The sequence below is a fragment of the Melanerpes formicivorus genome, unplaced genomic scaffold (genome assembly GCF_026170545.1).
Source record: "Melanerpes formicivorus ecotype bairdi unplaced genomic scaffold, bMelFor1.0.p_v2 SCAF_8, whole genome shotgun sequence".
Lineage (NCBI taxonomy): Eukaryota > Metazoa > Chordata > Aves > Piciformes > Picidae > Melanerpes > Melanerpes formicivorus.
Window position 1 is genome coordinate 25,465,610 of NW_027142360.1, and position 16,203 is coordinate 25,481,812.

General features: G+C 44.2%; 1 protein-coding gene across 2 annotated transcripts in view; it reads left to right on the forward strand.

The window, feature by feature from the left end:
• The window catches only part of CDK17 (cyclin dependent kinase 17), a 96,494-nt gene that overhangs the window by 32,827 nt on the left and 47,464 nt on the right, over positions 1–16,203 (forward strand). Inside the window, exons 2-3 of one of the 2 annotated variants that reach the window (XM_068142779.1) lie at positions 6,617–6,765; positions 11,123–11,161. In XM_068142779.1, coding sequence (XP_067998880.1) covers positions 6,648–6,765; positions 11,123–11,161 — 157 coding nt within the window. In that variant the 5' untranslated portion in view covers positions 6,617–6,647. The remainder of the gene's footprint in view (positions 1–6,616; positions 6,766–11,122; positions 11,162–16,203) is intronic. The other variant, XM_068142780.1, reaches the window with a different exon arrangement.

Sequence of the window (16,203 nt, forward strand, 5' to 3'; positions counted from 1 at the left end):
AAGGGGCAGTGGATACGAACTGGAACACAGAAGTTCTGCCTCAGTGTGAACAGAAAATTCTTTGCTGTGAGGGTGGCAGAGCCCTGGAGCAGGCTGCCCAGAGAGGTTGTGGAGTCTCCCACTCTGGAGGCTTTCAAGACCCACCTGGATGCATTCCTGTGTGACCTGCCCTAGATAGATCCTGCTTTGGCAGGGGTCTTGGACGAGATTATCTTCAGAGGTCGCTCCTTGGGAAGCTGCATGATGGCTGGATGTGATGATCTTAAAGGTCTTTCTCAGCTAAAACAATTCTGCTTCCCTGATTCCAAACGTGTTTGCACCTTCCTCTATTCCAGGAGTTCAAATGAAGGGCTGTTACCTGCTTTCTTCAATGTCTTGTGCCTGTGGCTTGTATTGAACTCATCCTTAAGGGCCCTGCTGTGTCCGTGCTGTTGTTGTTTGCTTACCACTGTTACACAGGGTTTGTCCTGTCCCTTCCTCCTTCTTCAGCTAACATCTTCAGATAATGATTTTTTCAGAAGAAGAACTGGCTGTGGATGGTTGGAAAACACCTACCATGTTGTAAAGCAGCTTGTAAAAACCATCAAAGGGCATCTTCAGTGTCTATCTAAGTGGAAAATTACTCTTCAAATACTTAATGTCTCTGTAGATGCATCTTAATGCAATATAGCATCTGGAAACAGAAGAGTCAGCACTTACTCTGATTTGAAGCTTGTTGAAGTTGAAGGACAGGTTCCCATTGGCTTCAGAGGGCTTTGAATCAGTGAAATCTTAGGGAGCTTTTGGTGTTTGTGACCCTCCTGAGACAAACAGGTTAAAATTGAAGCTACTAAACAACTTCATTGCTTCTGAAAATTTTAGCTGCATTTGCTTAAAATTGCAAAGATTAAGGACACAGTTTAAGGTAATGGTGTACTAACAAATCACAGAAAGGTAGGGGTTGGAAGGGACTTCTGAAGATGAGTGCTCCCATCCTCCTGACAGCCACCATTGAAGTAGTGATTAGCATTGCTGAGATCCTGCATTGACCAGTACTGCATCTGGGCAAGAACTGCCCCATGGATCAGTACAGGCTGGGGGCTGACCTGTTGGAGAGCAGCTCTGAGGAAAAGGATGGGGAGTCCTGGCAGACAACAGAATGACCATGAGCTGGCAGGCTGACAGGGCTGGGACTATTTAGCTTGGAGAAGAGCAGGCTGAGGGGGGATCTTATTCATGCTTACAAATATATAAGGGGTGGGTGTTGGGATGATCATGGGGCCAGACTCTTCTCAGTGGTGCCCAGTGACAGGACCAGAGCTAATGGGCACAAACTTGAACTCGAAGAAGTTCAAGGAGGAACTTTTTTAATTTAAGGGTGCTGGAGCACTGGAACAGGCTGCCCAGAGAGGTGGTGGAGTCTCCATCATTGGAGACATTCAAAACCCCTCTGCATGTGTTCCTGTGTGACCTTGTTTTGTGGACTTGCCTTGGCAGGGGGGTTGGACTTGATGATCTTCAGAGGTCGCTTCCTACCCATACCGTTCTGTGACTGTGATTAACTGTGATGGCTTTTAAATTACTTTGAGAACAAAGCAGGAGTTTAGAACTATAGAAGCAACCTGAGCTAATGACAGCACCTGTTGGAAAATACTTCTACGGCCTTTAAGGAGAAAAGATAAAAATGTATTCAAAAGGTCAACTTGAGCATAGTTTTCAAGGATTCAGTTGTATCACCTAGGTTGGAAGAGACCTCAAAGATCATTGAGTCCAACCCTTGTGTTGCTTTTAAAGATAAAACTATCAAGTGGGTTAGGCTGGAGCTGCTCTGTGAGAAGCAGCAGTTCCTTTAATACATTGTCACTTCCTTCGTGTCAGTGTAAGGCTTGAACTGGTGTGTCTCTGCCAGCTTTTCTGGCTTGTATCAGATAGTATCCTATCAGCTTGCTCGTCCTCCTTCTGTCTGCAGAAGCCTGGAACTTGCATTAGCTGCATGCCAGTGTACACATCTATCTGCTCTGACATCTGAAATATTTGCTTTGGGTATGACTTAAATCAGAGAAAAGAAGTTTGCAGACTAGGACAGGCAAGCCCTGGGCTCTGTTTGTAAAGCTCAGAAATCGAGTGCATCTGCTCCTCCGAGTTGGCAACAGTTTGGGGAGCATCAGGAGTCTTGCTGCATCTAATCATAGCCATTAGAGGTGTACTGCTAATCGAGTGACTCTTTGGGGGATTTAAATTGAATTTACTGTTAAATGGAGAAAATAAGTGTGCAAGTGTCAAGAGCTGGCAAAAATTAATAGCAAACAATTTAATATGGTTAAACCGAATCAGAATTGGATTTTCAGTGAAACTGCTGGCATTTTAGAGATGCTAGCTGGGGGTTGTACAGGTCGTATCTCAAAGTGCCAAGATTCAGCAGGTTTCATAGTTTCATAGTTTCATAGTTTCATAGTTTCATTCAGGGTTGGAAGGGACCACAAGGATCATCTAGTTCCAACCCCCCTGCCATGGGCAGGGACACCCCACACTAGATCAGGCTGGACAGAGCCTCATCCAGCCTGCTCTTAAACACCCCCAGGGACGGGGCCTCGACCACCTCCCTGGACAACCCATTCCAGGGTTTCACCACTCTCATGGTGAAGAACCTCCTCCTCACATCTAGCCTGAATCTCCCCACCTCCAGCTTCATTCCATTCCCCCTAGTCCTATCACTACCTGATATCCTGAGAAGTCCTTCCCCAGCCTTCCTGTAGGCCCCCTTCAGATACTGGAAGGCGACAATTAGGTCTCCTCGGAGCCTTCTCTTCTGCAGACTGAACAGCCCCAACTCCCTCAGTCTGTCCTCATAGGAGAGGTGCTCCAGCCCTCTAATCATCCTCGTGGCCCTTCTCTGGACACGTTCCAGCACCTCCACATCCCTCTTGTAATAGGGGCTCCAGAACTGGACACAGTACTCCAGGTGGGGTCTCACCAGGGCTGAGTAGAGGGGGAGGATCACCTCCCTCGACCTGCTAGCCACACTTCTCCTGATGCAGCCCAGGATCTGATTGGCTTTGCGGGCTGCAAGTGCACACTGAGAGCTCATGTTGAGCTTTTTGTCCACCAGCACCCCCAAGTCTCTCTCCTCAGGGCTATCCTCCAGCCAGTCACTGCCCAGCCTGTATTTGTGCCTGGGATTGCCTCGACCCAGATGCAGGACCCTGCACTTGCTCTTATTGAACTTCATGAGGTTGGCCTGTGCCCACCTCTCCAGCCTGTCAAGGTCCCGCTGGATGGCCTCCCTTCCCTCCAGCGTGTCTGCTGCACCACACAGCTTGGTGTCATCAGCAAACTTGCTGAGGGTGCACTCAATGCCACTGTCCATGTCCCCCACAAAGATGTTGAATAAGACAGGTCCCAGGACTGATCCCTGAGGGACTCCACTTGTCACTGGCCTCCACTGGGACATGGAGCCATTGACAGCCACTCTTTGGGTGCGGCCATCAAGCCAGTTCCTTATCCATCTAGTGGTCCACCAATCAAACCCATGTGTCACCAGTTTGGAGACCAGGATGTGGTGTGGGACAGTGTCGAAGGCTTTGCTCAGGTCCAGGTAAACGACATCAGTTGCTCGCCCCTCATCTATTAATTTTGTCACCTGCTCATAGAAGGCCACCAGGTTGGTCAGGCAGGATTTGCCCTTGGCAAAGCCATGCTGACTGTTCCCAATCACCTCTTCACTATTCTTTTGAGCGAGTAGTGACTCCAGGAGGATCTGTTCCATGATCTTTCCAGGCACAGAGGTGAGACTGACTGGCCTGTAGTTCCCTGGTTCCTCCTTCTGTGACTTAGGAGTGAAAGAAAAAGACAACAAAAAGATAGGACATTTCCATGTGTGCCCCCTTCCCTGCCCCCTTCCCTGCCCCCTTCCTTGCCCCCTTCCTTGCCCCGCATGCATCCTTTACACATCTGAATTAGCAAGAACACTGATGCTTTAAGGGAGGAAAATGTGCTTTCATATCAGTATCTATTCCTTCAACCCCCCCCGAATTACATTTCACTGGAAGGCAGCTTTCACTCTTATGGATTCCCACTCCTCATTCCCTTTTACTTTCACATGTTCAAAATCAAGCCCTGAACTTAATTGTGAATCTTGGTTAAAAAGGGTCCTTCAGCATACCATGAAACCATTCTTTACCATGAGATATTTTTTTCTTTGCCCTACAGTTAGCAAAGCATTTGCTTTTGTATTAGTTTGAGATTTCCAGTGCCTCTCAGAATTTTTGAATCCATCTGTCTGTTGATTTGTATGTAATATTCCTCAACAGTAGCCCTTTTTGAGATAAAAATTATGTAGGCTTAAACATGCATGAGATCAAAAGCCCTATTTCCATGTAAAAGCATCTACTTTGTTATTTATTTATTTTTTTTTCAGTTACAGCCCAAGTGGAAAATTGGAAAGAAATTGTTGTGCTGTCAGGTAGCTTTAGGGCATTGCATCGCTACGAATTGCACACATCCTTTGTAGAGAATAATACACGTAGGAAGATGGAGGTTGCAAAGAGCACTGGGGGTGGATTGAATAAAAGCACATAGGAAGAAAGTATCCTTCCAATTGTTTTTGTTTTAAACAGGTTTTTAAGAGCAGCATAATCCATCATTTTGGGAAAGCTGAAATAAGTGCAGAAATCAAGCAGTTTCAAGTGAGGTCTTTAAAGCAGGTCCTGAACTGGAAAAGTAAATGTTCCCTTTGGAAGGTTCTCCGAGTGCAGTTTCTTAACAATACAAATATCCTGCTTTTGAGTGAGAGCAAAATTGTTCATACTGAGGTGTGGCTTTGTTGCACATCCACCAATGCATTCAAAGGGCACTTTGGAAACTGCCAGCTTGACTCTGTCTCCAGATCCCTACCCAGTACCTGCCTATTTCTGGTTCTAGTAGCTGTGGTTCTCTTAAGATACTTCCTTATTTTGTAATCTCTCCTTCCCCTTGGATGCAGCTGCTGCTTTGCCTGTGATTGTACTGTGCAGCTCAGACTTTGGGGCTTCAATCCCAAATGTCTTCTTTTATCCACTCTTTTATGTTACTGTCCTGTGTATCTAGTCTTGTCATGGTTTAGTTGATTAGATAGTGTTGGATGATAGGTTGGGCTTGATGACCTCAAGTGTCATGTCGTGTTGTGTCGTGTCTATTCTGTTCTATTCTATTCTATTCTATTCTATTCTATTCTATTCTATTCTATTCTATTCTATTCTATTCTATTCTATTCTTGCAGCCTCTTGCCACCAACAGCCACTTCCAACTTGTTCCACCAATTTGTTCTCCTTTTTATTAGGTAGCATCTAAACAAAGAGTGAGCTCTGCAGTTGAGATGTCTGCTTCTATATTCATAGAATGGTTTGGGTTGGAAGGGACCCTAAAGATCATCTAGTTCCAACCCTCCTGCCACTGGCAGAGACACCTCCCACTAGACCAGATTGCTCAAGGCCTTATCCAGCCTGGCCTTGAACACCTCCACAGGGGGGGAGGGCGATGTGTGTGCATCCACAACCTCCCTGGGCAACCTGTTCCAGTGTCTTACCACCCTTACTGTAAAGAATTCCTTTCTAATCTCCAGTCTGGATCTGCCCTCATTGTACTTCAACCCTTTCCCTCTCCTCCTGTCACTCTGTTTAAAGGAGGACATTGAGGAAAATGTTTTAATTTTTGTTTTGGTATGTGAATTATCCATTCTGGAGTGCAAAGAGGGGGGTGTAAGAAAAATCTGTGAGCAGCTCAAACTGCAAAGTGTGCTTTGCTTGTTTGACACTGCCAGTGGGATTCTTGGAGAGCATGAACAGATGAGCAAGTTACATGAAATAACATCTCTGGTGAGTTATCCATATGGAAAAACAAAGGACAGAGTTGTGCTTCTTGTCATGTGAGGGCAAACATATGGCTCACTGCAAAGCTCACTTACCAGCTTAGACTCGTGGCAGTATGTTTATCAGCCTGGACCTTTGTTGTTGCTGCTTGTTTGCCTACCACTTTCCATAGAGAAAGTGCTTCCTACATTGCTCCCAGTTCAGTCTTCCTGCCTGGCTGGAGAAATGCCCATTTCAGCCCTTGTTGTCTAGTCCTGGCTGTTTCCCTAGGTGGCACTGGGTTTGAGAATGGCTTTTGGTTTTAAGACTTAGAGCGGTGTTCCATTCCTCCTTTGGTGAAAAGGGCAAAATATAGAGAAGTTCAGTAACTTCTCATCCAGAAATGGGCTGAGATAGAAGGTTCCAGCCTCCTCTTCCTCAGTGGGTTGGGTGAAGGGGGTTGTGGAGGAGGTAACAGGGCACACTCTGATCAAGTTTTCAGATGACTGTTTGTTTTATTATTGGATTGTAAAATTAGTCATCAACATAGGTGTTCTGTTTTACAAAAGCAGTCAAGATTCTCCTTTTCCCTAACAAATTAAAATTGCAACAATGTCCAGGCCCCTAACTCTTAAGACATTCTTCTTCAGTCCAGTAGAGTAGTCTTGCTTTCAGGGTGTTCTTTTAAGGATAACTTGCATCCTACTGAATTTTCTGTAAACCTTCTGCATTTGTATGTGAGGTAATTAAATTTCATTTTCTGAGGAACTGATTTCTTTTGGCTTACTTTTTACTTTCTTTTTTCCTTTTAGGCTTCCTTAAGCCAGAATTAACATTGATAGAATGAAAAAGTTTAAGAGAAGACTTTCCTTAACCTTGCGTGGGAGCCAGACCATCGATGAATCACTGTCTGAGCTGGCAGAACAAATGACGATTGAGGAAAACAGCAGTAAAGATAACGGTAAGGCAGACCTTTCCCTTTCAGCCCCGCTTCAAGTGAGCATTGGTGGGTTTGATTTCAGTTTTCACAATTGCATGGACTTCCTCACTCATTTTATTTCTTTAACTTGCCTTGCATTTGACTAGCCTGGGTCTTTGAACAGGTTGATATGTTGGTGTGCTTTGATACTGAACTCTTCTCTAGCTATTTATCAAGGGCTGCCTAGATTGATAATTCAAGTGTGGTGTGCAGCAAGCATCACAGATGCTCTGTCAGCAGACAAACCCATTGTGTGGGCTTAGAGGCTCTCACATCAACTTCATATGGCTTCAAATTCTTTTCTTTTTAAATCATTACATAGTAATGTGATAATGGTTGCTCAAGGATTACAAATAAAACTGTTTGTCATTGATGATGCAGTGCACTAGTCTGAGAATTCTGACAGCTCTTCACACTTAAGGCAACTAGAGACATTCAGGATGACCAACTTGCCTGTGTATTCTTACACAAGTCTTTGGCTGATCCCATAAACATGCTAGCTGCTATACAGTCCACACTGATGATACCACTTCTGAATGCAATCTGCTGTAGTAGTGACTGGAAGAACTTTTGCTTTTGATGCTTTGTTCTGTTTCCTCGGCTGCAGCATTTAAATCATATTTCATTTTCTATGCTGATGAGTGTTATTTCTTACTTTCCTGACATCTAAGGTTTTCTGTGATCTGACTATTTCCCCTTTTCCCCAGCTATTTTACACCAATAAATGATTGTGAATTGTCCCACTGAAAACTGATAGGGCAGGGACATTTGAGCAGAAGGACAATGGAGTTTGCCCTGCAGACTTTTAAAACCCCATCCAAGATTTGTTGCATATCAAGCCTTTGAAAGCTGAATTTACCTTTGGTGAAACAAAACTATGATTGTTCTTAATTTTTACCCCTAACCCCTGGTGTGTTCATTGCTATTACCCTGTCTTCATTATGAGCCATGGCCAACAGTTTGGAAAATGATGCTTAATACAATTTTTTGTGTGCTGATAACCACAGGTCTGCTCTGACAGCATAGCTCTAGTACTTTTGCAATGATACCTACTAAGTACTTTCTGAGACACTGAGCAGTTTTCCCATGTGGTTTCATTTGTACTGCCCTTTGTTGCTGATGCATATTTTGTTCAGACCTGTATACACTCCTGACAGATTGATTTTATTATGCAAAGAAGTGCTTAGAATATTAATTTCACACAGAAAATTTTCACCTGCATCAGTGAATGCAATGACTTGGGTTGCTGAATTGAATCAGTTGAAAACTGGATCCAGGAAGAACAAAAAGATTTTAGATCATGTTCTAGGTGCCAACTCAAGGGGCAGAGGACACAATTTGTTCACAGAAGCATGAGCTTACACCATGTATGAGTCTACTTGAAGTTTGTGATGCTCATCCAAGATGCATCTCAAGCCGCAATACTTAGATGTCTTCTGCATGCTTGTCACTAAACTGTGACAAACATGACTTCTCAGTAGATACTTCAAGTGATACAAACACAATTCAAGGAAACTTATCTAATTGCAGAGTTCTTATTTAGCTTTTAATGCTCCTTTTATTTTGCTTTCATAATTTCATTGACCAAAAGGAGGCTTATGTGCCGGTGCCCTGGTACAACACATGCTATGCTTGCAACTGCGGAATGTTGTTAATGCCTTGGAGTATCTCTGGATGCACTGAGTTGTTGTTGATCCTCTTGAGAGAGGAAAAATAATAAATACAAACTGTTCTTCTGCTGTACAGAATCTTTGACTCATCTTTTTATGCCATTTAAAACAATTCTAATGACATTTGCTTCCTTTTTCTGATACTTCTAGGATGCACATGTTAGTATCTGTTCCACCTCCGGTCTTGCAGAGATGAGCAGGATACTACTTTGTGGATTTTTGTTTTCCTTTGGTTTTCTTTCCATTTCCAACCCTACTTTGTAAGGAAAGAAGGGTTAGAAAATGCTTGCTACATCAGCTAGGCCTCCTTTTCTAAAGGAGACTATTAACTTTCCCACAGATCAAGGTATTTTGTAAGGAGTACGCCAGAGGAATCAGGGTTTGAGCAGCAATTGCTGGACAGAATAGCCAGGACCCAAGTTCTCTTTTGGGGAAAGATAAGTTTGGTAGAGAACATACTCTGAGGAAAAAAAGTCCTTCAGTGGACATTATTTTGCCAAAAGAGGAGTGCTTTAGTGAGAAAGGTTTGCCTTGGTGTCTTAGAGAACCAGAGTGTGCCAACTGTAAATGTCCAGCTGGGACACATAAGAGGATGGAGTCTCTTGAAGGATAGTTTATAAAGTGATAGCTGCATTAAGATGTTGAAAGTGCATCTTTAATGTGGTGATGTTGACCTCAGAAGGCAGGAGTAACCAGCTTCCTAGTCTTGCTTTTAAGAAGAATAAACAGTTCCTTTGCCTTGTGGAACAGAGAAACACAGTGTCCCCAGTTTGCAGACTTTGGATGTGTTCATAAAGAGACTTAAAAAACACAGTCCAGTAAATCAAAGGCAAGCCATTATCTTGATCTACAGAGAAAGTCAGGAATACAAAAACTCTTCAGAAAGTGGTTCTTCATATGTGGTTTGCTTTACATCATGAACTTGAGAGTTGAAGGGCGCTGGAAGTGTTCATCTCGCGCCAGAAGGCAGGGACAGACCCTGAACACCGCAGGCCTTCCACTCTTGTTGTCCAGTTTGGGTTTTACTTTACATTTTGCTTCCTAGTAAATCCCCCATCTTGTCTCCTGCTACTCCATTCTGATGACTGTTTGCTAAAGGATACAGTTTTATGCAGACTAGCTTTTGTTTCTTTCCTTCCTGGAAAGTGGCTGTTCCTGGACTGTACAAGTTGGGGGGGCCACGTCCATAGAAACCCAAAATCTCTGCTCGCCCTAGGATCCATGCTCATCTCTCTCTGATTCTCCCATACATCTCCTGGAAGAGCTTTATGGGAAAGTTCCTGGTGAGGTACAGATCACATGCACAAAGCACCAGGGACCTTTCCTCCTGGTCACCCTTTTGCAGTAGTTTGTCATGTTCAGCCCCCTGCCAAATAGTTCCCCTCATAGAGCAATTGCCTCCAGTTCTAAGCAACTGCTGCTGCAATCCTGAGACCCACTTTGTCATCAGCTCCAGTGCCGAGTGGGTTGTTTGAAGATGTAGAGAACAGAACTCCTAATGCAGAACAATTTGCCCCATTTGTAGCTCACAGGCATAAAAATAGGTGGTTAACTTTTTGATCTTTGTGGTGCACTGATGCCACTGAATCAGCTAACCTTTGTAGGCAACCTCATTTCATATACAGCCTCCTTCATCGTGTGATGGCAGCACAATCTCAGTATGCATCACTCATCATCCATAAGCAGCAAAATGGGATTAGCAGGGATCAGCCCACATTGTTTGCAGTAGCACAGAGCTACTGCACTGAATGTGGAGTAACCAACAGCTTTGAGTTTGGGTTTTCAGAATACCATCAAATTACTTAGTGACCAGAAACCTCTATATAATTAAATCTGCCTTACAAATTATGTTCACTGTAATTGGCTTCTGGGTGTGGAAGCAGCACCAAATCAGATGCATAAACCAGTAAAATAGAGCGGGCCAGGGCATCGCCTGATGCACATCTGAAGCCTTATGAACTGTGGACTGTATGAAGCATACTTTGAGCTATTGTTTTATGGAAGTACAGAAGCTTCTCATGGTCTCTGATGTTTCACTATATAAAACCAATTAGTTGGATTGGTTGTTTCTCTCTCCTTCTGTCTTGCTTCATGCACACTAACAATGTGCTGGCTTGCTGGTTTCATTCTGGGTTTTACCTTCATATACGTATTCAATGTACTAACTGGTAACTGGCAGCAGTTGACAGCTAAATTTGCTCTGGGAGATTTTGCCTTGCCAATGACATACTAATGAAATTGGGCTAGAAGTGTCATCCAAATCATGCATGTTTAAAGCACAATTAACTGTGAAATTTATGCAAATACTTTGAACACATAAGGAATGTGCTCTCTAATGAAGGCAAAAAAAAAATGGGACCATGCTGGCTGATAATTATGAAGAAGCCACACAAACTCCAAGCATGCTTTTAAGAGTAATTATGAGATATGTTAAAAAAAATATAGATCCACAATAAGTTGGAAGAGCATTCTGTATTGCCAGGTTTTATTTCTGTCTGTAGATGCATACCTGCGTGCATACTAAAGCCAAACAACTGAGGTTCTGATTGAAAGGGCTCCATTAATGTCTGGAATAACATTTCTCTCCATTTGGTCTGTTGTAGCTCAGTGATGTGATCATAGGATCCAGACTCTCCAAGCACTTGCATAATTTTGTTGTAATTTTACAGGTGTGAGTAATAATGGGAGGATCAGCTACAGTAAAGTGCGTAAGTGTTCTTTAGGTTTAAGGCCTTCATAACCAGTTCATAACTCTGATAAGGGGGATGAATGTTTATCAAGAATGGACACATTGCACAATCCTGTCCTTGTCATCATTTCATATCATCTCCAGTACAGCTGAGAAACTCCCATTCCGTCTGCTCTGTGCGATTCCTTGAGTTATGGAAGGGAAGCCTCGGTGCAACATATTTTCAAGACGGAGTTCTTGAGTTGAAAATATGAGCACAGAAATACTTTCTGATAAGTAATGAAGAACATTTCTCTGGTGATACTGGAGCAAAGTATCACCATAAAAATATCAAGGGGTGGGGGGAAGAAGAAATCCCTAAAGGTGGTGGGACACCTCATAAAAATATCAAGGCAGGGGAGGTGGGGGGGGAGGAAAGAAATCCCTAAAGGTGCTAGGACTCATTCGAGGAGCTACAGCTTACTGCAAATAACTGGCAGTTGTCACAGCTAAATGGTGAACCTTGTGCTGTCCCTTACACTGTGCTGCTGCTGTTCTAATTCCAGTCTGTATGTACCCTCTGTGCTGTGGCATACCTAGATTTCTGGTTTACTGTTCAGTATGGTTTCTCCATCCCACGTCCCCTGCACAACATAGTGTTCTTTCTTCCCTTCTGTTTTAATTTGCTGCTTCCCACAAAACCTAGAGGCTCTGTTCCTATGTGGAGTTGCTTATAAAGAGAAATGAGCATGAAAATGCAGTGCCTGAAAGCATGCTACAGAGACCTGCAGTCTTGTGGGGGGAGTTGTCCACATGTGTTTTTCTTCAGAAGCAAAACAGGTTTGGCAGGAGGGTGTGATGCTTAGATGCAGAAGCAGATTCTGTAAATGCACATAATTTCTGCTAGCCTGGGCTCACTGATGGGTATGTAGAGATTTGTCCTCAAAGGGCATTCAGATGGACTTGTAGGTGCAGAAAATTCAACATGCATGTAACTAGCCAACACAGCTATCACTGAAAATAGAGAACAAAGAAGCCAGTGTAGCCTCACAGATGTTTGCCTTGGGAGCTGCAGGGCAGTTGTGTGTGCTGCTGCAAGGATGAAGGGACTAAGGTTGATGCCAACTTGCATTGATTTAAATTGTACCTGAAATAGTGTTCTAAAGGATTTGGTGTAGTGTTATGCCTTCTGGAGTTACACTTTTTAAAGGGAAGATGAGTAACTGAAGGTGTGATGTGTGTGTGTGACTGGAGGCACAGGACTGCCATGCTTAGGTTTTGATACATGAGCAGCACTCCAGGCTTGGGGCAGAGTGGCTGGAAAGTTGCCTGGTGGAAAAGGACCTGGAGGTGTTGGTTGACATCTGGCTGGACATGAGCCAGGAGTGTGCTCCACTGGCCAAGACAGCTACCAGTATCCTAGCCTGGATCAGGAATAGTGTGGCCAGCTGAAGTGGGGAAGTGGCTCTGGATTAGGCACTTGTGAGGCTGCACCTTGAGCACTGGGTTCAGTTTTGGGCCTTCCTCTTTAAGAAGGACATTGAGGGGCTGGAGCATGTCCAGAGAAGGGCAATAAAGCTGGTGAAGCATCTAGACAACAAGTCTTATGAGGAGCAGCTGAGGGAACTGGAGAAGGGGAGGCTGAGAGGAGACCTCATTGCTCTCTACAACTACCTGAGGAGAGTGTGTAGTGAGGTGGGGGTTGGTCTCTTTTCCCTAGTGTCAGGGGACAGAATGAGAGGAAATGGCCTGAAATTATGCCAGGAGAAGTTTAGGTTGGAGATCAGGAAAAACTTCTTTGCTGCAAGAGTGGTCAGGGATTGGCACAGGCTGCCCAGAGAGGTGGTGGAGTCCCCATCCCTGGAGGTGTTCAAGGAATGTGTGGCCATGGCACTTGTGGACATGGTTTGGTGCTGTTGGGTTGATGGCTGGACTTTATGATCTTAGAGGTCTCTTCCAACTGAACCAATTCTATGTTCTCATGACCAAAAGTACTACCTCGAAAATGACCTTTTAAACAGTATGAAATACCTACATCTCAGAGGCCAGGGTTTTCCTTTGAATATATTTCATTTCATTGTGACCTTCTTTGCCGTGGTACCTAGACCAAAGGCAAAACCTCACTGCATATGTAGTCACCTTTGAAAGGCTTTCTGTGTTGCTGTTTCAGATGTTTTGATCTCATTTTGTGCCTTGTGTATTGTCTCTTGCTTTTGTAGTTTAAACAGGCTCCTTGGAAAAATTTCCATCCTTTTTGTCCAACATTTAAAAGCTCACCAAACCACAAATCAGTTTCCAGGACATCAGAGAGGCATTTTAGTTACTGAGGTATTTAATTTCTGGGAGAAACTTGAAGACAGTGTTGGCATGCTTCTTCAAACATGCTACCTCTGCTTTTCTGCCACGTGCCTTCCCAATGAAGAATGTTTGCTCTGGACATGACTGATGCACTTCAGGGCATTAACTCTGAGCAATGGGAGAAATCCCTTGAGGTTCTGCTAATTTTAACTATTGCAATAGTCAGTAGTTTGAACATTTCATTGTGTGATTTAATGAATAAGTACAGGTTTAAGTGCTGTTGAGTGGCTGCTCTATTTTTAGAGCGACTGAAGTGTTTTCCTCGGGATCACATAACGAAAGTCCAAGGGAGCAACACCATGAAATAATGTATAAATATATAGGATTTTATACACTGCTCCTCATGCAGCTTCCTGAGAGCACAGATACAGCAGAAATATAACTGGTTTGGATTATTGAAGTGTTTATTTTCTGGGGCCCATCACCTAAAATCAACTCCTTCAATTGAGTGCATCTGACAGCCTCGCAGAGGTGCAGTTAAATACTGTACAGTGCAGCACACCTGCTCCAAAATACCAAACCTTCACCTGCTTGCAAACTACAATTTCTGAAGAAACAAAGCTGCTTCAGGAAGCAGTTTGGTCAAAATGTTTTCTATTAGAATAGAATAGAATTAAGCAGGTTGGAAAAGACCTTCTAGATCATTGTGTCCAACCTATCACCCAACACTATCTAATCAACTAAGCCATGGCACCAAGTGCCTCATCCAGGCTCTTCCTAAACACCTCCAGTGATGGTGACTCCACCGTCTCCCTGGGCAGCACATCCCAATGGCCAGTCTCTCTCTCTGGGAAGAATTTCTTCCTAACATCCAGCCTAAACCTCCCCTGGTGCAGCTTGAGACTGTGTCCTCTTGTTCTGGTGCTGGCTGCCTGGGCCACCTGGCTACAACCTCCCTTCAGGTAGTTGTAGAGAGCAAGAAGGTCTTCCCTGAGCCTCCTCTTCTCCAGGCTAAGCAACCCCAGCTCCCTCAGCCTCTCCTCACAGGGCTGTGCTCCAAACCCCTCCCCAGCTTTGTTGCCCTTCTCTGGACACATTCCAGCAACTCAACATCTTTCCTAAACTGAGGAGCCCAGAACTGGACGCAGGACTCAAGGTGTGGCCTAACCAGTGCTGAGTCCAGGGGCAGAATGAGTTCCCTGCTCCTGCTGGGCACACTGTTCCTGATACTGGTATTGCCAGGCCCCCAAATACATAAATAAATAAACAAATCTTTATTGCCAGTAGAGATGTAAAAGTTGAGTAATCATTAACAGAGCCTCCATTCAGATTGATCAAATGAATGTGCAGTAGATGATGCCAATATATGAGTAAGCTGTACAGCAGCAGCATTTGAGGCAGTCAATATAAATCATTTCAAAAGGTTATCATGATGCATTGCAAGCTTCATGAAAACAAGGCTGTTCAGAGGAGGAGTATTCAGCTTCATGTGTAGAGTTTGGACACTTCCCCATTTTCTGTGACAATGGGAAAGTGAGAAGCAAAACCAAAAAACCAAACCAAACCACAGAACAGCAGAACCCAGGCAAACAAAGCAAAAAAGCCCAACAAAAGCAGACACACAAAACACTCAGACCAAACCAAATCAGAAGCCCAAACAAACAAATGAACCAAACCAAACCCAAATGCATACAAAGACAAACAAATCAACAAGCAAACCAAATAAATTCAAAACCCAACAGACACTCCAAACAAAACAAAGCCCAGCAAAATGAACAACCTTGAAAGTTTTGTGGAGCAAAGGTGGTGAAAAAAGGAAATAAGTTGAGTCCTGTCCTATAAAACCCAGTAGCTGATTCTCAGGGTGTTCAGTGAGATATGGTTACAGCTGAGCCAGTCCAGTGTCAGGCTGCAGCTAAAAGTGGAGAGTGAGGTTCTGCCTCCACCATTCTGTCAGCACCTGCACTCTTATGTGCCCTGTAATGATCTAGTTCAAAAACCTGAATCAAAATTGCATTTCTTTTTTTGCCGGAGAAGGACCTTGAGCCAGCTTTTGGTAGCAACAGTGCTTTGTGGCTGGCTTGCTTCATCCTTACTTAGAATATTCGTAGAATCATAAGAATCGTTAGGGTTGGAAGGAACCTCAAGGATCATCTAGTTCCAACCCCTCTGATCAAGTTGCCCAGAGCCGCATCCAGCCTGGCCTTAAAAACCTCCAGGCATGAGACTTCCACCACCTCCCTGGGCAGCCTGTGCCAGTGTCTCACCACCCTCAACTTCTTCCTAACATCCAATCTCAATCTTCCCATTTCTAGTTTTGCTCCATTCCCCCCAGTCCTGTCACTCCCTGACACCCTAATAAGTCCCTCCTTGCCATCCTAGAAAGTCCCTCCCCCAGCTTTCATGTGGCTCCTTTTAGATACTGGAAGGCCACAATTAGGTGTCCTTGGAGCCTTCTCCAGACTGCATCAATCCCAACTCACTCAGTCTGTGCTCACAGAAGTGCTCCAGCCCTCTGCTCATCCTCGTGGCCCTTCTCTGGACACCTTCCAGCACCTCCAGATCCTTCTTGTAATAGAGGCTCCAGAACTGGAGGCAGTGCTCCAGGTGGGGTCTCACCAGAGCAGAGCAGAGGGGGAGAATCACCTCCCTTGCCCTGCTGGCATAGCAGGGCTCAATCCCCACTGTATACCCAACTCAGGGATCATAAATGCTGTGTCTCCACTGGCTGTGTTGTTTTGGTTAGAAGAACTCTTTGTGTGCTTTATTTGTGTGAAACATACA